At 44.4% G+C, this 25030-nt stretch overlaps 1 protein-coding gene across 3 annotated transcripts in view; it reads left to right on the top strand.

Annotated features, from left to right (window-relative positions):
* The window catches only part of LOC134357865 (adenylate cyclase type 2-like), a 523538-nt gene that overhangs the window by 494323 nt on the left and 4185 nt on the right, over positions 1 to 25030 (top strand). For all 3 annotated transcript variants that reach the window (XM_063069584.1, XM_063069586.1, XM_063069585.1), the window contains exons 23-25: positions 6637 to 6744; positions 22490 to 22604; positions 23985 to 24109. In XM_063069584.1, coding sequence (XP_062925654.1) covers positions 6637 to 6744; positions 22490 to 22604; positions 23985 to 24109 — 348 coding nt within the window. The remainder of the gene's footprint in view (positions 1 to 6636; positions 6745 to 22489; positions 22605 to 23984; positions 24110 to 25030) is intronic.

Below are 25030 nucleotides of genomic sequence, written 5' to 3'. Positions count from 1 at the left end.
ACGTTTCAATAAGATCCCCCTTCAATCTTCTAAATTCCAGCGAGTATAAGCCCAGTCAATCCAGTCTTTCATCATATGAAAGTCCTGCCATCCCAGGAATCAATCTGGTGAACCTTCTTTGTACTCCCTCTATGGCAAGAATGTCTTTCCTCAGATTAGGGGACCAAAACTGAACACAATACTCCAGGTGTGGTCTCACCAAGGCCTTGTACAACTGCAGTAGTACCTCCCTGCTCCTGTACTCGAACCCTCTTGCTAATCTCTGTCATAAATTTGTAGCAAAATGGAGATATTAATGCACAAGTAGAAACAAACAAGTATGATCTAAATGACGTTCTGGCATGGACTAGATGGGCCAAATGGCCTGTTTCTGCGCTGTAGTGCTCTATGTCTCTATGTCACTACATAAAAGCAGTTGCAAAGTGACCTTAACTGGGAGGAAAATGCTGAAGGGTATTTGACATTTAGGTAGTACAGGCAACAACGAAAGAGAGACTTGGTAGCATTACATTAAGGAAACAGATTCGTACAGTTATGAGAATTTTGTTAAGGCAAGTCTTGAATCACAATCAATGAGCTAAGGAGCAGCAAAGGGAATAAGCAATTCATAAAATTATTGGAGGCTGTCAAATAGCAGTTGTAATATTGACAAAAATCAGGAAACAAACAGTGTTACAAGGGTTTACTTAAATGTTGATCCAGTGAGGGGTAGGAGAGTGGAGTATGAATCCCTCGAACCTATGTATGTTCAGGAATGAATCGGGGAAAGGGCTGCTGTAGATCACGTCTTGTGCAATGAGAAAGATTAATTGACAGTGTTATAACGGAATGTTACGTCAATTTTTAAAATGATGTTGTCCAATCAAAACTAGAGTCTTAAATCTGAACAAAGGAAACTACAAAGCTATGGGGGAAGACTTAATGGCAATTCCCCGAGGAAATATATTGTAAGTGTGACCATGGACAGTCAATGGCTGGTATTTAAAGAAATAATACATGATGTGCAGAAAATGTACGTTCTTTAAAACACAAGAAAACAAGAAAAGTGACCCAAATTCCAAATGCTATGGGTAAAATAGTTCTTCTATCCTCTTACCCTAAACTGATGCCTTCTAGTCTTAGATACTTCAGGTATGAGTAAAAATTTCCATATCTCTATATTTGCAAATATGTGCCTCTAATATTGTGAACTTCTGTCAGACAGCCCCATCCCCCCAGCCTCCTCCGCTGCAAAGACTTGAAATACTCTTGGTTCATCTTACAGCAGCTTTAACCCATTGAGCTCTCATATTTCTAATCAAAATAATCCTTTTAAACACATTCCACCAACCTCTTTTCCATCTTCCAATAGACTTTCCTGAGAGTCTCTATCTCACCATGTCGACGTTTAAACCAAGAATTTTAATAGCTGTTCTGAGTTGCTCTCTCTTTTTCAGGCGCGAGGTTAAATTTGATCTGATTTGGATGGTTACTAAATTAATAGTCATGTGTTGTTAAATCAGTCTCATTACTCATTACTAAAAAGTAACGTGGCCTTACCCCTCATGCTTCAGAAACATTTTAATTACACGAAACTATGCAGACCACATGAGGGATTCACCCTCAGACATGAACTATTCTGCTTATCCCGCTCTACATAAAATTCAAAATCCTCCATTGAACTCATTCTGTTCCATTTTATACTTTACTACATAATATCATTTAAAAACTGCCATAACACATTCATTTTAGCATCCTGCTTAAATCTTTTTTTCTTAGTTATGCCCATCAGTTCCCTGTGGCTGACCTACTTTGCATTATATCCTCTTCTTTCAGGAGGGTGTCCAAATCTCCACGTTGCAAACATTGCTCCTCTTCCTCTACTACGTTTCTTATCTTTCCTATATTCCCAATAACGTGGAATATATAGTATTCAGTACTAATCGCCTTGCAGCCATGAAAACTACTGTATAGTTCTGCATGTGGGGCCTGTGCCTGAAATTCATTCAATTTGACCCCTATATCTCATATTTTATACATAATTGATGCTAATGTAGACCTCATCCTTTAATAAATTGCCCACTCTTTCCAATGTTGTTGGTCACAGCATGGAACTTGACAAACCCTTGGATTTGATGAGCCATTTTCAGGTCAGAGCAGAAGGCTGCGTATTGCAATTATTGGCAGCACCGTATGTATGTCCCTCATAATCTTGTACATGTCTGTCAGAGCAGCCCCTCAGCCTCCTGCATTCCAAAGACTTCAACAACTGTTCGTTCATCCACAGCAGCTTATGCATAATGTATAATGATATCAAATGGCGTACAATGCTCATTTGAGGTCGCACCCAAAATTCTCCCATGCAAAGAAGGCTGAAGCAGACCTTAAGAGGAAAGTTGAGGTGCACTTTGGTTTTAATGAATAGCCATATCTCATCTGGGCTGTGCTGAAGTGGCAACATAGTCACTGATTTTTCCAGGATGTTTCTTACATTTCTACCGTTACCAGACATGTTCCTATGTAAAGGTCTTCATCAAAGTTCACATGACATCCCACTGCTATCACTCTTCCCAATCCCTACTACTCACACCAACCCCCAGTAATGTGTATCTCAATCACCGACAAATCCCACCCCATCCCCCTGCCCTTCCTTCTTCCAGATTTCTCTGAAACTTCCAAAAGAGAGAATTCTACCCTACATGGAAAAGTGGGTCTCATACTCAGGAAAACATCAAAGCTTCCACTTCATTGGTTCCAACCAAGAGTTGCCCACAAAAAGGCCTTCTGGAACGTAACAATTAGATCTTCACCCTCCAATATTCCTTCAAGCAGAAACTCGCACTAATACAAAATTAGTAAACTGAAGGTTTGGGTCGTAGTTGCCTTGACGTCGATAGGGTCCATAGTAAAACCTTTAGCTCTATAACAGGGGTATCAAAAACAGGAGGGCAAAGGTTTAAAGTGAGAATTTTAAAAGTAATCTGAGGGGTAATAATACCAAGCATAGTAGGACCATAGAACCATAAGACGTAGGAGCCGAATAGGTCATTCAGCCCATCGACTCTGCTCCGCCATTCCAACGTGGCTGATTCTGGATCGCACTCAACCCATACACCTGCCTTCTCTTCGTATTCTTTGATGCCCTGACTGATTAGGAAACTATCAACTTCCGCCTTAAATATGCCCACATACTTGGCCTTCACCGCAGTCTGTGGCAGAGCATTCCACAAATTCACTACCCTCTGGCAAAAAAAAAGTCCCTCCTTACCTCTGTTCTAAAAGGTCACCCCTCAATTTTGAGGCTGTGCCCTCTAGTTCTGGATACCCCCACCACAGGAAACATCCTCTTCACATCCACCCTATCTAGTCCTTTCAACATTTGGCAGGTTTCAATGAGATCCCCCCCACATTCTTCTAAATTCCAGTGAGCACAGGCCCAAAGCGGCCAAAACGCCTGTCACATGTTAACCCCTTCATTCCCAGAACAGTAATTTGATAACTGGACCACGCTGCCAGAGGAGGAGATGGAATCAGATACGATCACTACATTTAAGGCTCATTTAAGCATTCAATGTAATAGGCAAAGCGCAGACCAATTCAGACCTAATGAGGGCAAATGAGATTAGTGTAGCTAGGCCAAAATATCAGCAAGGCCATTGTGGGCTGAAGGGCCTATTTCAGGGTCAGATTCGTATTTAATTATCACACATACATATATCAAAACATAGAGTGAAATGTGTTGTGTTTGGGTTAACCAACCTAAGGAAGTGCTGTGGGTAGCCCACAAGTGTCACCACACATTCCAACACCAACATAGCATGCCCACAATGTTTGGCAGAACAACACAGAACACAACAAAATGGAACTCAATAAGCAACAAAAACAACAAAGCAAGCCCCTTTCCTCTCTCCCAGCACACCGACAGTCCACCAACTCCATTCAGCTCTGTAGAGTACCGCTCTATTACTCACATGTATGGGATTTCTGATTCTCTTTACAAAGGATGCTATCCTTTCCCCTAATGACTTAATATCACATTCTTACTTCCCCTCCTACCCTTGGACAACCTTGTGCTCCACGGTGCCATGGTCTGCATTTTAACTGCTTCCCCCAGGTTTAAATGTGAACACTTCATTTAACAAATGTATTGCATAAGATCAGATTCCGCTGAACTTCCTGCCTGGGTACCTCAGGTGAATCAGAAGGAAGTTCAGCAGAGACTAATCCTTGCAATAATTCTCAGATGAAGCTGGGCAACAGATTCTGCGCATGCCAACTTCGTTCTAGAGTCAAAGGCAGATAAAACACAGAAACAGACCCTTTACTCCACCACGTCTGTGATGACCGTCATCTACCCATTGACATCAGTGTTACATTAATCCTATTTTTATTCTCACATTTTCCTACGCAACTTCCAGATTATACCACTGTCCTACTTGCTAGGTGCAATTTACTGTAGAGAACTAACCCACCGGCGTACATGTCTTTGGAATATGGGAGGAAACCAGAGCACCCAGAGGAAACTCACACAATTACAGGAGGAATGTGTAAACCCCAAATGCACGGCACCCAGGGTCAAGATGCTTCCCGGTCTTGTGAGGCAATGGCTCTACAAGCTGCACCTCTCTGCTACCACCTTGCACGTTATCTGTGAGGTGTAAATGAGATCCGGAACAAAGTTCCTCAGCTCCTGCTTGCTCAGTTTAGTCCACTTTACACACACACACACACTCACATGGATTGGTTTCTAACTTACACTTCAGCTCAACAGCCACACATTAAAAATCAAGATGGAGATATCTCCTTCAATCTGTTCTCACTTGCAGCCCACAAACTCCATTTTAACCTATAATGCTTTACATACTGTACCTTAATCTACATTATGCTCAGTGCCACCTTCCCACTCAACACCCAATTTTCAACCTTACATTCTTCTTAAAATTCACTCAGTTTGACACAACTCTGTTCAATTACCTTGTGCAATAAAACAAATAAAAAGATCAGATTCTCCTTTCTCCATTTCTCCAGCCCTTCAACCAATCAACTTCCCAGCTCTTTACTTCACCCCCCTCCCTGGTCCCAGTTTCAGCTATCATCTGCCACCTTGTAGATCATGCTCCCCTCCGCCCATCTTCTTATTCAGCTTCTTCCCCCTTCCTTTCCAGTCCTGAAGAAGGATTTCAGCACTAAATGTCGACTGTTTATTCATTTTCATAGATGCAGCTTAACCTGCTGAGCTCCTCCAGCATTTTGTGTGTGTTGCAAAAGAAATACCGTATTTGAACATCTTTTCAAGCTAACCCAAATTACAACCATTCAGTCAGCTTCCCATTTGTTTTGTCCATGCAAAGGTTAATTAAAAGTTAACTGACAGTGGGAGATAGCTTTTGTAACAAAGGTTGACTAACTTTATTCGTCATACACAAAGATTGACTTTATTCGCTATATACACTTACAGGTATTAGGAATTTGCAGTGGCGTGTTGATGTGATATACAACAAAAGCAACTTTCAACAATTGTAAAGAATAAATACTGTACTGTGCAAAAGTCTGAGGTACATATATATAGCTAGTGTGCCTAACTTTTGCATAGTACCATAGTAATTTCATGTATTGCACTGAGCTGTTGCCGCAAATAAAAAGAAATTTTATGACATATAAAGTAAAGTTAGTCATCTGTTAATCTTGTGAGACCCTGGATCTGCACCTGGAAAGTCTTCACTCTCCAGGGCACGGGCCTGGGCAAGGTTATATGGAAGACTGGCAGTTGCCCATGCTGCAAGTCCCCCCTCTCCACGACACCAATGTTGTCCAAGGGAAGGGCGTTAGGACCCATACAACTTGGCACCAGTGTCGTCGAAGAGCAATGTGTGATTAAGTGCCTTGCTCAAGGACACAACACGTTGCCTTGGCTGGGGCTCGAACTCACAACCTTCAGGTCAATAGTCCAATGCCTTAACCATTTAGCCACGTGCCCACACTATCATCATATGTGAGTGATGATAAACCTGATTCTGATATGGGTCTCTGTTGTGGACTGAGAGTGGGACAGGGGCAGGGAGAGTGGACTCATGTTTGGGAAAAGGGGAAGGGAGAGGGGAGGGAGCAGGAAGAACCAGAGAGACATTCTGTAATGATCAATAAACCAATTGTTTGGAATCAAGTGACCTTGCCTGGTGTCTCAGGGCTGGGTGTGTCTGCACCTGTGCCAACCCCACACTGCCCCAGCACGCCTTCTCTGCTACCTGTCTCACATCCCTTCCATGGCGCTCTACCCTCACCATTCCCAACATCCTCTGCTCCCACCAGTTTTAGAAACTCATTCTCCGCTCCATGTTGTCAAATACAGTACTGTGGAAATGTCTTAGACACCCTGGATATATATAATATGTGCTTAAGACTTTTGCACAGTACAGTATTTACAAAATATAAAGATAGATTTGGAATAAGCTGTGTATAAATACATAAATAGCAGCTTGCATTTACAATGTAAGCAGCTATATAAAAAAGTAGTTTAAATTGTTCACAGGTCAGTGCATTAATTGGGTAATAGATAGAGGGGGTGGGGGTGCTATCTGGAATGGTTGATCAGATTGTGCGAGGAAACATTTTACCGTTTAACTCTTTCACAAAAATGTATATATTGTTGCTTCCTAGCTGTTGTCCAAGCCTAAATTCAGTGGAGTAGAGAAAATTAAAACTATTGGGAGCACCTATATGGCTGCAACAGGTTTAAGTGCTGCAACAGTTCAGGAGTACAGCCAAGTAAGTCAATTTTTCCCCTTTCTTAAAATTTATTTTCTGGTGACAAGTTTTTTGTGCCGTCAATGTTCTGCTTCAGGTTTACAAGAGCATTTCCGTGTTTTAGAAACAAAGCATGCACAGAATATTTCAATGTTTTACGCATTTGCATTTGGTTTTGGGAGAGACCATAAGATATAGGAGCAGGTTTAGGCCATTCAGCCCGTTGGGGCCGCTCTACCATTCAATCACGGCTGCTTGACACTCAGTGGCCACATTATTAGGTACCTCCTCTACATAATAAGATGGCTATTGAGTATATGTTTATGATTTTCTGCTGTTTTAGCCTATCCATTTCAGGGCTCGATGTGTCATACGTTCAGAGATCCTCTTCTGCACACTACTGTTGTGATGTCGCCTTCTTGCCAGCCTGACCAGCTTGCCCATTTTCCTTTGACTTCTGTCATTAATGGTAAATACAGAGAGACACAATAGAATCAAAGAAAAATCGCACACAAAGGACCGACAAACAACTAAGGGACAAAAGGCTGTACAAGTACTAAAAGAGAGGAAAAAAAGGAAATGACAATAAATAACTGAACAATAAATTTGAGAACATGAGATGAAGAGTCCTTGAAAGTGATCCATAGGTTGTGGGAACACTTCAGTGTTGGTGAAAGTAAAGTTGAGTGTAGTTGTCCACTCTGGTCCAAGAGCTGATGGTTTAGGGGTAATAACTGTTCCTGAATCTGATGGCGTAGGTCCTGAGGCTCCTGTATATCCTTCCTGATGGCAGCAGTGAGAAGAGAGCAGGGCCTCAGTGGTGGGGGTCCCTATTGAGGGATGCTGATTTCCTGCGACACTGCTCCTTGTCAATGTGCTCAGTGGTGGGGAGGGCTTTACCTGTGTTAGACTGGGCTGTATCCACTACTTTTTGTAGGCTTATCTGTTCAAGGGCATCGGTGTTTCCAGTCAGCCTACTCTTCTCCATACATCCATAGAAGCTTGTCAAAATTTTAGATGACATACTAAATCTTTGCAAACTTCTAAGAAACTGGAGGCACTGCCGTGCCTGCTTTGTAGTGGCACTTACGTACTGAACCCAGGACAGATCCTTTGAAATGACATCGCCAAGGAACTTAAAGGTGCTGACCCTATCTATCTCTGATCCACTGATGAGGGCTGGCTCATCAACCTCCGGTTTCTTCCTCATGAAGTCAATAGTCAGCTCCTTGGTCTTGCTGGCATTGAGTGAGAGGTTGTTGTTGTAGCACCATTCAGCCAGAGTTTCAATCTCCCTCCTATATGCTGATTCATCACCACCTTAGATTTGGCTAACAGCAGTGGCGACATCAGCAAATTTAAATATGGCATTGGAACTGTGCTTAACCTCACAGTCATAAGTGTAAAGTGAGTAGAGCAGGGGGCTAACCGTGTGGTTCACCTGTGCTGATAGAGATTGTGGAGGAGATGTTGTTGCCAACCTGAATTGACTGGAGTCTGCACACAGCTACATTTACTGATACTCCAACTATGATCGATATAATGGCACATATTAGAATGAAGGAATATTCAATTTTAAATTAATATAAATGTATGAAATTTAACAGAAATATGGTTGTAAGATAAATCTGCCACATTATTTATCAAATGCATGGATGGCTTTCAGGCAAATTCCTATAACCTTCCACCTCAACTCCCTGAATTGAATTTGCATTCAATCCCAAGATGTTCCAAGTACTAAAATTATGTGTACGGCTAGTTGATTACATTAAGAAATGAGGCAAGCAAGTGATAATAATTAGATAACGTAACATTTTTGGTCATGTTAATGGTAAAATACATATTGGAGAGGGTAAAGCAGAGAACTCCCCTGCTGTAGTTTTAGAATTGTGTCAGAGGATCTTTTCAAGCACTTTATCAGCAAATATGACCTTTATTAATATCTCATGATGTTTATCTAGATATTGTGCACAGACCTCTCGACATCCTTTTTCCCTTTATGCCAAGTGAGAATATATAAGGAGTCCATTCAAAGGTGCATCTTATTGTAAAGTTATGCATGTACAATACAACTCTGATATTTGTCTTCTTTAGATAGCCATGAAATACAGAAAAAACCATGGGTATTGATGAAAGAAAAGACATCAACCTCCCTCCCCACAAAAAAAAGAAAAAGAAACAAAAGTCACAAACTCCAGCCCCCTGCCCCCAACCACTCCCTCACATATAAAAACTGACAGATCACCTAATCACCCACACGAAAAGTGACACAGCCAGAGCACCAGACCCTCTCTCTCACACAAAAGCCAACTGGTTACCCATCCAGAAAACGGCAGCTAGAACACCAAAACCCCAAGCCCCCAACCCCGCCCTCTCAAAAAGAAACAGTGATAACGACATCAAACCCCAACCCCTCCTTCTCTGCAAAAAAGAGCGGCGGCAACAGCACCAAAACCCCCAACCTCCACCCCCACACAGAAAAAAGCAAGAACATCAGACCCCAAATTCCCCACCCCTCCCCTCGCACAAGAACACTGACGCATCACCAACCCGGATCCCAACCCGCCAATCAGCAACAACAAGGAAAACACGGAAAACTCAAGGAGAGCGATATAAACTGTACTCCAATAATCACGTATATCTCAGAATTTAGAAAACATGCTCCCGCTACAACCAAGGAGAGCGGCCACTTGATCTCAGACCTTCCACGAAGAGCGACCGATCAGCGGTCTTCTGAACGCCGCCGAACTGACTTCCAACCGCTGTCGACCCAGCATGCAAGTTATCGTTTTTATGCTAAATGCACTGCAAAAGTTGCAAATATCCTGATAGAGCTGACTTATAAAGCATTTTAGAATCTCTGGATTTTTTTCCCAAACCAAAGCATTGTTAGCCTAACATGCTGTTAATTTGAATTTACAGAACAGGTTGAATGAGACCTGTTTATTGTGTTCTGTATTAGTTATTAAATGCATCGCCATGGTGACACTGGAAGTGGTGTTCTTGTGCCCATTACACAAAATGATAATGGTCACAGGGACACCACTTTCACATCTAAATTTTTCAGAGTGAGCCTTTTCAGATCCAGTAGATGAGAATTAATTTGATAATTGCAGCAGCAATTTAAAATGTTGATTACAAGTAAGACTAGGAATATAGAATATGACTGATCGTGTTTGTGAAAGGCTCCCGATTAAAACCAGCCATTGTAGCTAGTTGAATGCAAGTAATGTGGTGCTTTATTCATTTTTCTTCCATTGATTAATATATCTCAAAAATACAGTCAGCGGATATATCTGCTTATAGTTTTCCCCACAGTGATCTCTTTGCCAGACATGACTTGCCATTTTGTTTTTCATTGGTATGGATGTACATCATCCACTGTGAGTAAAGATTATTCCCAGAGAATTCAATGATTAGATAAGTGAACATAGCCATTCCCTTTCAACCTGACTTATAACAACATTGTTTAGGCTAGGTTGATTAGAGGTGACATATTTATGCATGATTTTCATCTTAAACTGATGTTTTGCCAAACATCTGTTTGCTTTCTGAAAGAATGAATAAATACAAGGAATAATGTGGATGCTGAGAGCAAATGATTTGGGGGAAAATGGGATATGGGGCAATATCGCCCTACATCCTCTCACACACTTGCTACATCCCAAATGGTAGCTTCTCTTCTTGCCTTTGAACACTACCACTGAAAATTTTCAAGAATCTAATTGGAAACATTCTCCTCCAAATCAAGTTTAATTATCATTCAACCATATATGGATACAGATGAACAAGACAGTCTTCCCCGGGGCTAAGGTGTAAAACACACACAGCACTTTCAGAATAGCGAGAGAAAAAAAAAGTCACGCAAATAGACACATATATAGTCCAGGACCCTGAGCGACATGTCCTGCAAATTGATGGAACAGTTCCTGGCAATCCAGCCTGTCATTCCACTGGAGGACAGCACCGACAGGAGAGGCCATCCCCAAACCGAGCACGGACGCCATGTTACACCACCTCCAGTATCTCCTCACTTGGACTGCAGTAGCAGGCAAGCCTGCGCCTTGAGGCTGAGTCCTCTCTGCAAGTGAGGTCACTCTGCTGCCTTGCTAGCTGTCAACAAGGGAAGCAGGCCTGTGGCATTTTACATTATCAATGTCCAACAGGGTCTTGCGATCGCAAGAGAGAAGTCCAAGGCATTCAGTCACTGTTACACTGCACGCCTCCTTCACACACCAACTCCAGTCTCTTTGAGTAGCAAGCAGCAAAACGATCTGCACCCAGGTCAGCCCCTCCAAACCCAGTCTGGTTCCTTCTTCTGCCTCACTTACGGGTTACTGTATGGCAGGGGTTCCCAACCTGGGCTCCACGGACCCCTCAGATAACGGTAAGGCTCCATGGCATAAAAGAGCCTGGGAACCCCCCCCCCACCCCACCCCACACACACACACCGCTCTATGGCAATCCAGCAGATTGACATACTGTCATCTTCCACAAAAATTCTGGAAAAAATATCATTTTTCCATTCTCCATAAGCATCCGTCCTTCTAAAATTTGGTTTCCTGCACCAATCTAATTTGGGTCCAGCTGCCCTTACCAGAGAGTGGCTTTGACACACATCTATAATTCTTATTCTCAGAAATGTGTACATTCCTAAGACGTATAGCTTAGTAGGTTAAAAGATGAATTAGTATATTTAATCTCTAAATATAATCAAATACAATTTCAATATGTCCGTTTTCCATAGTGAGTGTTATACGAATACATAAACCATGCAATCGTACACCCATATCTTTAATGTGCGTAATAGAAACATAGAAACATAGAAAATAGGTGCAGGAGTAGGCCATTCGGCCCTTCGAGCCTGCACCGCCATTTATTATGATCATGGCTGATCATCCAACTTAGAACCCCGCCCCAGCCTTCCCTCCATACCCCCTGACCCCCGTAGCCACAAGGGCCATATCTAACTCCCTCTTAAATATAGCCAATGAACTGGCCTCAACTGTTTCCTGTGGCAGAGAATTCCACAGATTCACCACTCTCTATGTGAAGAAGTTTTTCCTAATCTCGGTCCTAAAAGGCTTCCCCTGTATCCTCAAACTGTGGCCCCTCGTTCTGGACTTCCCCAACATCGGGAACAATCTTCCTGCATCTACCCTGTTCAATCCCTTTAGGATCTTATATGTTTCAATCAGATCCCCCCTCAATCTTCTAAACTCCAACGAGTACAAGCCCAGTTCATCCAGTCTTTCTTCATATGAAAGTCCTGCCATCCCAGGAATCAATCTGGTGAACCTTCTTTGTACTCCCTCTAAGGCAAGGATGTCTTTCCTCAGATTAGGGGACCAAAACTGCACACAATACTCCAGGTGTGGTCTCACCAAGGCCTTGTACAACTGCAGCAGTACCTCCCTGCTCCTGTACTCGAATCCTCTCGCTATAAATGCCAGCATACAATTCGCCTTTTTCACCGCCTGCTGTACCTGCATGCCCACTTTCAATGACTGGTGTACAATGACACCCAGGTCTCGTTGCACCTCCCCTTTTCCTAATCGGCCACCATTCAGATAATAATCTGTTTTCCTATTTTTGCCACCAAAGTGGATAACTTCACATTTATCCACATTAAATTGCATCTGCCATGAATTTGCCCACTCACCCAACCTATCCAAGTCACCCTGCATCCTCTTAGCATCCTCCTCACAGCTAACACTGCCACTCAGCTTCGTGTCATCCGCAAACTTGGAGATGCTGCATTTAATTCCCTCATCCAAGTCATTAATATATATTGTAAACAACTGGGGTCCCAGCACTGAGCCTTGCGGTACCCCACTAGTCACCGCCTGCCATTCGGAAAAGGTCCCGTTTATTCCCACTCTCTGCTTCCTGTCTGCTAACCAATTCTCCACCCACACCAATACCTTACCCCCAATACCGTGTGCTTTAAGTTTGCACACTAATCTCCTATGTGGGACCTTGTCAAAAGCCTTTTGAAAATCCAAATATACCACATCTCTGTAATGAATACAGAGATTGGGAAGGTGTGCCTTTGCCAGCCCACTCACTCATCCAAAAGACTCTGTTCGCCTGATCTGAACCTCCTCTTTCCCCACATTCACTTTTTCAGACTTAATTCTGCTGTGGTGGTCTCTCGCCTGCTTGTTCACTGATAACCGTTTTAGTTCTTCACTGTACTTTGTTCCTTCATTGAAAACTCTCCTCAAAACAGATTCGACCATGCTTTAGGCCACCTGTCCTCCTTACACCATCCTTAAGCATCAAATATATGAGTCAAATATATACTGTCTTGTGGCGACCCACTTTCTGACACCCACGAACCGGCTCACGAAACAGCGCGCGCAGGCAGAGGGCGGGCAGCAAAAAGGGTGGGAACGGGAAGGCTTTAAAGCGGGCCGCGAAGTTTGAATAAACCTCTTTCATCGCAACTCCAACTCACCAACTCCGTGTGGTTATTCTAGCGCTGTGTGTAGCACATCGCTACAATTGGTGACCCCGACGGCCCAAACGATATTTGGACCAGAGATGACCGACGCTGCATCTGTTCACGCAGTTTCGTTAGAACTGCCAAGCTTCTGGACGCTGCGACCCCATTTATGGTTCGAACAAGCAGAAGCACAATTCCACATTCGGCAGATAACCTCGGAGTCCACTCGCTACTACTACGTGCTGAGCTCCCTCGACCAGGAGACTGCTGCACAAGTTGAGGAGTTTATACAGTCGCCCCCGGAGGACGGCAAATACACAGCATTCAAAGCCCTGCTCATAAGGACTTTCGGACTCTCACGGCGTGAACGAGCACGCCGCTTAATGCACCTGGATGGTTTGGAAGACAGGCCGCCGTCAGCATTAATGAACGAGATGCTGGCCCTGGCTGAAGGACACAAACCCTGCCTCATGTTTGAGCAGGCATTCCTAGAGCAACTGCCCGAGGACATATGCCTGCTGCTGTCCGATGCAGATTTCAGCAACCCCTGGGAGGTGGCGGCCCGAGCAGATGTGCTGTGGAATGCCAGGAAAGAGAGAGGGGCATCCGTCGCACAGATCACCAAGCCGCGTGCCCAACGACAGACCAGACCGGGCTCGGCAGCAGAGCCTACAAAACCCGCCGACGGGAGTGAGGAGCCCAACGAACAATGGTGTTTCTACCACCAGCGGTGGGGCACGGAGGCCCACCGCTGCAGACCGCCCTGCAAATTCCCGGGAAACGCCAAGGCCCAGCCGCTGCCGATCGCTACGGCGGCTGGCCATCAGGACAGCCTCCTGTACGTCTGGGACAAGCAGTCGGGACGCCGCTTTTTGGTCGACACTGGAGCGGAGATCAGCGTCTTACCTCCAACGAGTTATGACACCCGCAACAGAGAACCGGGACCCACCCTGAGGGCCGCTAATGGCAGCACAATACGAACCTACGGCACCCGCACGGTGCGGCTACAGTTCAGCTCCAGCCGGTTCACGTGGGACTTCACACTGGCCGCAGTGACCCAACCACTGCTGGGGGCAGATTTTCTACGAGCCCACAGCCTGCTGGTCGACTTGCAAGGGAAGCGATTAGTCCACGCCAAGACTTTTCAAACGTTCTCCCTGGGTGAAGCACAGTTGCCAGCCCCACACCTGGACTCCATCACGCTGTCCGACGATGAATTCACCAGGGTCCTGGCGGATTTCCCATCAGTACTGACACCGCAGTTCACGGCAGCCATGCCCAGACACAGAGTACAGCACCACATCCCGACCCAGGGACCACCCCTCCACGCCCGTGCTCGAAGGCTTCCCCCGGACAAGCTCTGACTGGCGAAGGAGGAGTTCAAGAAGATGGAGGAATTAGGGATCATACGACGGTCCGACAGCCCATGGGCCTCCCCGCTTCACATGGTGCCCAAGGCAACGGGGAGCTGGAGACCATGCGGTGACTACCGCAGACTGAACGAGGCTACAACGCCAGACCGCTACCCTGTGCCGCACATTCAAGACTTCGCAGCAAACCTACATGGCGCAAGGATCTTTTCCAAGGTAGACCTCATCCAGGGATACCATCAAATCCCTGTACATCCGGACGACATCCCCAAAACAGCACTTATCACCCCGTTCGGACTTTTCGAATTCCTCCGAATGCCGTTTGGTCTAAAGAACGCCGCACAGACTTTCCAGCGGCTAATGGACGCGGTGGGACGCGACCTGGACTTTGCATTCATCTATTTGGACGACATCCTCATAGCCAGCAGTAGTCGGCAGGAGCATCTGTCCCACCTCCGCCAGCCCTACTCCCGCCTGAGTGAATTCGGCCTTACAATCCAGCCAAATGCCAGTTCGGACTCGACACCATCTACTTCCTGGGCCACAGGATTACTAAAGATGGGGCAACCCCGCTGCCCGCCAAGGTAGACGCGGTCCGCCACTTCCCCCGACCCAACATAATCAAAGGCTTGCAGGAATTCGTGGGTATGGTGAATTTCTACCACCGTTTCCTCCCCTCAGCAGCCCGAACCATGCGCCCCTTGTTCACTCTGATGTTGGGTAAGGGCAAGGACATTACCTGGGACGAAGAGGCCGCAGCCGCTTTCGTTAAAACCAAAGAAGCCTTGGCAAACGCCGCGATGCTAGTGCACCCCAGAACGGACGTTCCTACTGCCCTCACGGTGGACGCATCCAACACAGCAGTCAGTGGAGTGCTGGAACAACTCATCGAGGGTCGCTGGCAACCCCTGGCGTTCTTCAGCAAACACCTACGACCACCCGAACTCAAATACAGTGCTTTCGACCGGGAGCTATTGGCACTATACCTGGCAATCCGGCATTTCAGGTACTTCTTAGAAGGTAGGCCCTTCACCGCGTTCACAGACCACAAACCGCTTACCTTTGCGTTCACTAAGGTGTCCAACCCCTGGTCGTCCCGCCAGCAGCGACATCTGTCCTACATCTCCGAGTACACGACGGACATCCGGCATGTCTCTGGAAAGAACAATGTCGTGGCAGACGCACTTTCCAGACCTACCATACAGGCCCTGTCCCAGGGGGTGGACTATGCAGTGCTGGCAGAGGCACAGCAGGCAGACGCTGAGATCCCCAGTTACAGGACTGCAGTCTCCGGTTTGCAGCTCCAAGACCTCCCCGTAGGCCCAGGTGAGAGGACCCTACTATGTGACGTAGCTACCGGCCAACCCCGCCCCGTTGTCCCAGCAGCCTGGCACCGGCGGGTTTTCAAGTCCATTCACAACTTAGCGCACCCCTCCATCAGGACAACCGTCCGGCTGGTCGCCAACAGGTTCGTGTGGCATGGACTTCGTAAGCAGGTCAGTGAATGGGCCAAAACGTGTATGCAGTGCCAAATGGCCAAGGTGCAGCGGCACACCAAGGCTCCGCCGCAGCGGTTCGAACCCACCTGCCGGAGGCTCGACCACATCCATGTGGATATCGTGGGGCCCCTGCCAGTGTCACGAGGAGCGCGGTACCTCCTAACTATGATAGACCGGTTCACCAGATGGCCAGAGGCAGTCCCGCTCACCGACACCACCTCCGAGTCCTGCGCCCGAGCACTGATTGCAACCTTTGGGGTACCAGCCCACATTACCTTCGACAGGGGCGCCCAGTTCACCTCCAGCCTGTGGTCAGCTATGGCCAGACTTTTAGGAACACAGCTACACCACACAACTGCCTACCACCCACAGTCGAACGGACTAGTGGAGCGCTTCCACCGTCACCTGAAATCGGCTCTCATGGCCCGCCTGGAGGGGCCTAACTGGGTGGACGAACTTCCCTGGGTCCTGCTCGGAATCCGCACGGCGCCCAAGGAGGATCTACACACCTCGTCGGCCGAGTTGGTGTACGGCGCGCCCCTGATCGTCCCAGGAGAGTTCGTACCAGCCCCAAGGGGGCAAGAGGAAGAACCCACAGCAGTCCTGGACAGACTACGGGAGAGGCTCGGTAACCTGGCCCCCATACCCACTTCACAGCACGGACAGAGCCCGACCTGCGTACCCAAAGACCTGCAGAACTGTAAGTTTCTTTTTGTACGACAGGGCGGACACCGGGCACCGCTACAGCGGCCCTACGAGGGGCCGTTTAAGATGATCAGCAACAACGGGTCCATGTTCGTGCTGGACATTGTGGGGAGAGAGGAGGTTTTCACGGTGGACCGACTCAAACCGGCGCATGTGGACTTGGCGCAACCGGTCCAGGCTCAGGCACCGCGGCGCAGGGGCAGACCTCCCAAACAGAGGCCGATCCAGACTGTGGATATTGGGGGAGGTATCGCCGGTTCTGGGGGGGCGTTATGTGGCGACCCACTTTCTGACACCCACGAACCGGCTCACGAAACAGCGCGCGCAGGCAGAGGGTGGGCAGCAAAAAGGGCGGGAACGGGAACTTTAAAGCGGGCCGCGAAGTTTGAATAAACCTCTTTCATCGCAACTCCAACTCACCGACTCCGTGTGGTTATTCTAGTGCTGTGTGTAGCACATCGCTACAGTCTCATCATTTTTTTCCATGTTGACAGGGGTGTAAGCCATACTTTCAATACTTAAGGTTGTACAGTTTTACTTTGTAGAAATTCTATTTCTAATGTGCATTGTATTTAATATTGTAAAAAAATCCTCATATTTATTGAAAGTTACTTTGCATCTGGCAGGTAATTAATATTCTTTACTCATAAAAGCTTTTCTCAGTAACAGCACTCAATGGCAACTTCATTAGGTGCAGCAGTACACCTGCTTGTTCAGCATCTAGTGAGTGGCAGTTCTGTAGGCGATAGCACTTCGTTAATGAGAGAGGTCAGAAGAGAATGGCCAGAGTGGTTCAAGCTGTCAGGGAAGAAGTAACTCAGATAATCACGTGTTACAACAGTGGTGTGCAGAAGAGCATCTCAGAACGTACAAGATGTCAAACCTTGAAGTGGATGGGTATGTCAGCAGAAGACACTCTTCCCCCTAATAAAGTGGCCACTGACTGTAAATATCACGATTTTCTAATACCTGCCATGATTTGCCACATAAAGTAACATTTCAAAAAGCTTTTGCTGTGAAACATATCACAGATGATACTACTTTTCTATTGTTGTGGCATTGATGCTGTAGCTAACACTTCACAGATCAAAATGGTGTTAGCTTATTTAAGTTTCTTGTCAAATTTTGCATGTCATATTAGCAGTTTTCCTGGGGTTTTTTTTTGCAGTACTAGCCAGTAAGTGTTCCTGAAACACCACTTTAACTCACAAGTTGTGGATGAGTGTTGATGTTTGCTAATTTATATTTCCATGCTTTATGGTCTAAAAATATTTGCCATTCAATCAGACAGCAGCTGTATTAAGATTCATTGTCAATGACTGTAATGAGAATTTTTAGTAGGTGGGAGAAGCCAGTAAGAGCCTAATATTTTATTACAAACCTAATTAATAAGTTTTGAAATATTAATTTAATATAGTAGGAGAGGCATTCAATATTAATGCTATTGCAGTAAAGAAATATTGGTTTATTTTCATTGTCCCTAATTAGGAAATTGAATTAAATTCTGTTTAAAGACTCAAAAGTTTATTGTGTAGGACATAAATGATGAGTGAGCACCACAAAGTTGTTGGGGTAATATTCCATATAGCTTAGCACATCAGTTTATAGTGTTAGCTGTAAGATCAGTGTCCAATTCCAACCTCTTCCTGCAAGGAGATTGTACGTTCTTACTGTGACTATGTGGGTTTCCACCGGGTGCTCTGCTTTTCTCCCACGTTCCAAAGGACGTAGGGTTAGGGTTACTGCAATGTGGGGCCTGATGTGGAGCAACACTTGCGGGCTGCCAGCATTATCCCCGCTGATTTGATTTGATGCAAACAATGTACGTGTCACAAATAAAGCTAACCCTTTTGATCACCATGCAATTCTAACTGAAAAATTAAGCCATGATACTGACCAGTCTGAGATTCACTCCTACGAGTTTTTATTTTAATCAGTTTGCAGATTTATTTCATTGATTGTAGACAAGGCTCTACCCAGAGAATTTCATTCTTGTTTTAACTTCGACATGTGGAGTCTCAGAGCTTGAGCACTCAACCCCCAATACAACTTGGACAACCATGCACAATATCTCCTATACCATCTTTACAATGATAGCAACCAGCCATTATTGGTTAGATTCGTAGTTCAAGTTTGGTATCGTTGCACACTTGCAACAGGCTATCTGTTCACAGAATAATGGTGGTTAATGGAATTGTATAAAGGGAGGAAATTTGAAAAAGTGTCCTCACTTTTCAGGATCCAGCAAGGCCACGTTCATTACCCTTTCTAAATTGCTCTGAAAAGTGGAGGGAGATGAACAATTGTGGAGCTTTTATAAAGACTGGGCTTTTGTGCCAGAGGAGGAAGATCATGTTTAAGATAAAGATTCACTTTATTTGTCACGTGTTCATCGAATCATTAAAACATACAGTGAAATGCATTGTCAACGACTAACACAGTCTGAGATGTGCTGGGGACTGCCCACAAGTGTCACCGTGCTTACAGAGCCCACAACTTGCAAATACTAATACATTATTTATTTGTTTTTTTTGTTTGTTTATTTATCTATTTATTGAGATACAGTGTGGAATAGGCCCTTCCGGCCCCTGAAGCCGTGCAGCCCAGCAATCGACCCACTTAACCCTAGACTAAACACGGAACAATTTATAATGAGTGATTAATCTACCAACTGATACGTCTTTGGACTGTGGGAGGAAACCGGAGCACCCGGAAGAAACCCACACAATCACAGGGAGAACGGACTAATTCTTTACAGGCAGTGGCGGGAATTGAACCTGGGTCACCGGTACTGTAAAGCGTTGTGCTGTGGTACTGTGCCATCCCTACACATGTGGCTGCAGGGAGAATGTATAAACTCCTTACAGACAGCGGTAGGTATCGATCCCTGATTTTACAGCTGACACTATAAAACATTGAGAAGTAGGTGTCAGTCTTGAGCAGAAAAGGCATGGGAGTGCTTGGGAAGCAGGGACTTGGCCAGATTCTTCTATTTTCAAAGGAGGAGTTATGTTCGAGTTGGACTTCTGCACTCTTCTAAAATGCAGATTTTCTTGAGAGAAGTCGGACTGATATTCCTGGTGAAATTGTCATGATACAAAGAACGCACAGCATCCCTGGACAATAATGTTGGACCGGGAGGAGGAAGTGAAAAGGTGCCAGAATGAGCACAAGCTCTTTAAAATCATCTCTGCAAGACGTTCTGAATAAGGAAGTATTGCCCCACCACACCATTCAGCTATTCACTCAGTGAACAGTTTGAACCAGTACACTCATTTTATCTGGAGTCAGAAAAGCTATTTATTTTGGGGTGGGGGGGCAGCTTTTGTTATATAGATCATATTTGATCAAGAATCTCCAGAGGGGAAGGCCCCAAATCCTCGGCTTTGCCTATTGCCTGTTGCTGAGGCCGGGGTCGAAGCTCTCGGCAGAGATGGTGCTCGGTGTCGGAGGGCTGGTCAGAGGCTTGGAGTTTTCGGATGGACTCAAGAGTCGGCTGTGGTCGGGTGCTTCCAGGGTGCTGCATCGGCAAGTTTGCAGCACTGGGAGCTCATGGCAGGAAGAGTTTTTTTTCTTCCTTCTACCATCTGCGTGAGATGATGGGACTTTCGAGAGACTTTGACTTTTTACTGTGCCCATAGTCTGTTCTTCATCAAATTATGGTATTACTTTGCACGGTTGTAACTATGTGTTATAATTATGTGGTTTTTGTCAGTTTTTCAGTCGGTTTGTCTTGTGTTTCTGTGATATCATTCTGGAGAAACATTGTATCATTTCTTAATGCATGCATTACTAAATGACAATAAAAGAGGTCTGCGTGTCCTCATAATCTAATCTAATTTGTTATATGGAATCATTTTGTATGGAAATAAGCCTTTCAACCCACTGAGTCCATGCTGATCATCAAATATCCATTTACACAACCCTCCTGCACTCACATCAATTTTCCTTCTTACCCTCCACGCCACACCCTGCGTCACACCAGGGACAATTCACGGTGACCAATGAACCTACCCAATTGCACATCTTTGGGATGTGGAGTACCAGGAAACTGAAGCACCAGTGGAGACCTACATGGCCACAGGGAGTCTGCACAGACCCTGCACAGGTCAGAGCCAGAATCAGGTTTAATATCACTGGCACATGTCATGAAATTTGTTGTTTTGCAACAGCAGTACATTGCAATATATAACAATAAAAACTATAAATTACAATGAGAAGTACATATAAAAATAAATTAAGTAGTGCAAAGAGAGAGGGGAGAAGGTATTGAGGAAGTGTTCATTGCCTATTCAGAAATCTGATGGCAGGAGGGCAGAAGCTGTTCTGGAAATGTTGTCGTCAGGTTCCTGTCCCTCCTCCTTGATAGCAGCAATGAGAAGAGGGCATGTCCTGGACGAGGGAGGTCATTATGATGAATGCCGGCTTTTTTGAGGCATCGTCTTTGGAAGATGTCCTGCATGCTGGGGAGGCCAGTGTGCATGATACAACAGGCTGCGTTTGCAACCCTCTAAAGCTTTCTCCAGTCCAGTGCAATGGCCCATCCGTGCAAGGCAGTGAGGCAACTAGTATGGAGCGACCGCCGCACAGGATCGGAAAAAAGCTGCAGGAAGTTGCATCAAGGACTCCTTCAAAAGGCTATGGAACTGATAGCACTGGGGATCGGGAATGAACCCAGGTCTCTTGATCTGTGAAGTGGTGACTCAATGAGCTAAGAATCGTGCAGCATAATCACATCAATTTTAAAGCATAAATTTAAGAGCAAATATTTGGAAGTGTTTACCTTTCTAAATTTAAAGTCGGCAGTTCTGCTTCAAAGAATCCAGTTATCATTAAGGACTCATTGGAACCCCTCTCCTTGCTGCAATAGCATTTTTAGAAGAAAATCAATTTAATTAAATAAATTCTTGTCATATTTATATTACACTCTGTGGCTACTTTATCGGGGATGTCCTGTATCTAATAAAGTGGCCACAGAGTGTACGTTCGGCGTCTTCTGCGACTAAAGCCCATCCACGTCAAATTGCTGGACATGCCAAGGTGCTCCTCTGCACGCCACTGTTGTAATGCATGGCTACTTGAGTTACTGTCACCCTTCTGTCAGCTTGAACCGGTCTAGCTATTCTCCTCTGACTTCTTTCAATAACAAAGTTTTTTCACTCACTGAACTACTGCTCAATGGATTTTCTTTTGTTTTTCACACCATTTTCTGTAAACTCTAGAGAATTGTGTGCATGAAAATCCCAGGATATCAGCAGTTTTTGAGATCCTTAAACTACCCCATCTGGCACCAACAATCATTCTACGGTCAAAGTCACTTATATGACATTTCTTCCCCATTCTGATGTTTGGTCTGATCAACAACTGAACCCCTGGCTATGTCTGCATGTTTTTATGTGTTGAGATGCTGCCACATGATTGGCTGATTAGTTATTTGCATTAATGAGCAGGCATATAGGTCGACCTAATAAAGTGGCCACAGAGTCTACTTTAAATTGAGTTTAAAAACTGTGTAAATCAATGTGCTTTGGTAGATCCTTAACATAGCAGTACAGATATTATTGATTATGCAGACTGTGCAGCCCTTTCTTACATGCATTGGTGCATATTTTTAGTCTTTAAGTAAACATGTTGCTTTCTCACGTTTTCAGCATTTTAAAAAGGATTCATTTTTTTCAGTTATACTATGATTTTGAAATATACAATATAATTTGATCTGATGCATGGTTTTTCTTAATTTGCAGGAGGCAGATAGACAGTACACACATATTGGAACCATGCTGGAGTTTGCTTTTGCACTCATGATAAAGCTTGATGTGATAAACAAGCATTCTTTCAACGACTTTAAGCTCCGCATTGGTACGTAGTTTAAAAAGTCTTTTCTTCATGATATGCCCTGTGTAACCTACTTCTTCGGTGCAGCAGATTTAATTTGAGACCTTTGGCAGCTGAAAAGGGAGCAGATCCGGTAACAGAGAATTTGGACTTGCATTTTATGGGTCTATCCGATTAGTTGAAACTGATAGTTGATGCAAACCTGTTCATCTTTGTGGATTTGTAGATGATGCTGCCTCTATTTGGTTGTTGCCTGTACTTACACCACCTGTTTTAAATATTGCATTCATATTACGTAAGCAACAATTCAACTCTAGTTAATCAGATAAAGAAATTGCTAATGCTAGGACTTTGGTGACTTACTATGTCAGGTAAGCACTGGTGTATAGACTTGAGTTCTCACTTGGAAAGGTAATACCACAGGAAATGGGTTAGGAAAGGTCTTCCCATTTTCTTGTGTTGGAACGTTTTTATTAATCCGCCGCAAAGAAAGGCCAGCATCACAATGCAGGAAAATATTGAAAAGTATTAATAGTTTCAGAGGACCTGCTGAATTTTAAACAGACCTCTGAGTTGTAAGTCACCATCAAAAGAGGGAATAGTGGTCTAGCTAGTTTGGACCTCCTTCTTGAATGCTATTTTTTTTGTTATAGAAATCAGTAACAATCTGATTATAATTTAGTTCTGAAGGAGCAGCAAAACTTGCAGCATAATCATTATTTGAATCCAGCAGCTTGGGAAATAACCAAGCTCTGATCTCTGCCAATGACAGTGCAGGAGACTTTCCCTGTTTGAATTAGAATGATCTTCCCAATGTCCAGCACTGCCTTAAGACAGTGTTTTATAAGAAGTATATTACCAAGTTGATAAAGGTTTTATTTTTATCCAGTTTACAGATACAAAATGCCAGAGGAACTCAACAGGTCAGGCAGCATCTATAGAAAGACATAAACAGTCGATGTTTTGGGCCAAGACATTTCAGTCCTGATGAGGGGTCTCAGTCTGAAATGTTGACTGTTTATTCATTTCCATCAATGCTGCCTGACCTACTGATTTCCTCCAGTAATTTGTATGTGTCACTCTGGATTTCCAGCAGCTGCAGAATATACTGCATTTCTGATTTTTATCTGGTTAACCTACTTTTAATTTAAAATATCAAATTAAGCAATAGCAAGTTTCTTTTTCTATTCACTAAAAGTTGAATCATATTACCAAATCACCTAGCAATGTTATTTTGGTGATATAATTACAGAGGAGTTTAAAAAAATCCTCTTCATCCTGACATCCATAAAGGTATAATATTTTTTTTGTGAACTGATCATTTTCTGCTCTTGCCACACCCTTGCTGCATAATCTTTGTAAAAACGATTAAAAATATTTTTGTATGGTGTAATTTTCTGGCAGGTATTAACCATGGTCCTGTTATTGCTGGAGTAATTGGAGCTCAGAAACCACAGTATGATATTTGGGGTAATAGTGTCAATGTGGCCAGCAGGATGGACAGCACAGGAGTTCTCGGCAAGATTCAGGTAGCTTTATCAAAACCCTTTCCGGTTCTTTTCTAGACGTATGATGAATGAATGTGATTTCTTTCATAACTGCTATTTAGTGTAACAGTACATGCTGTACAAATCGGTGTGGCAACTAATTTTAAACCTCAAAGTACAACAGAAACCAGCTATATATGTAATGTTTCAAATAAGAAAAATCATCAAACCATACTGGCATGAAGACTGATTGTTGGCTACAATAGAAAGTTATTTAAATTTGTTCTGTGTAATATTTCTGGAAGGAATAAGTACATTAATGTCATACCCTAAGTGGGAAATTGTGCTTGATAATGGTGCCCTAGTGTTTATCAGGAAATAGTAGGTCTATGAAATCAACTTGAGTTAAGATAGAGATAAAGATACTAATGACATGGTCAATAATGACAACTGAAGATACAGACCATTTAATTGTCTCTTGGATAATTTAATCACAAACTGTTTGATGGCACACTAGCGTAGTGATTAGCTCAATGCCTTAAAGTACAGGTGACACGGCTTCAGTTCCCGCTGCTGTCTGTAAGGAGTTTGTACATTCTCCCCATGACCGCGTGGGTTTCCTCTGGGTGCTCCAGTTTCCTCCCACAGTCCAAAGGTGTACAGTTAGTTAATCATTGTAAATTATCCTGTGATTAGGCTAGGATTAAAAATTGGGGGATGGCTGGGCGGCGTGGCTTGAAGGGCCAAAGGGCCTATTCCGCGCTGTATCTCAATATATAAATAAATGTTTCAGTATTTCTACACCAGTTACATGACAGCTGTGACAGCGTGTTTGAGCCCTTGAGCAAGGCACTTATTCACACATTGCTCTAGTCTGTGCAAGGAGTGGTGCCCCACATAGACTTCCAATCTGCGCCTTGTAAGGCATGAAAATGCCCGACGCAGGCCTCTCATGGTCTGAGT

The sequence above is a fragment of the Mobula hypostoma genome, chromosome 17 (genome assembly GCF_963921235.1).
Source record: "Mobula hypostoma chromosome 17, sMobHyp1.1, whole genome shotgun sequence".
Classification (NCBI taxonomy): Eukaryota; Metazoa; Chordata; class Chondrichthyes; order Myliobatiformes; family Myliobatidae; genus Mobula; species Mobula hypostoma.
This window is presented reverse-complemented; position numbering and strand designations above follow the sequence as displayed.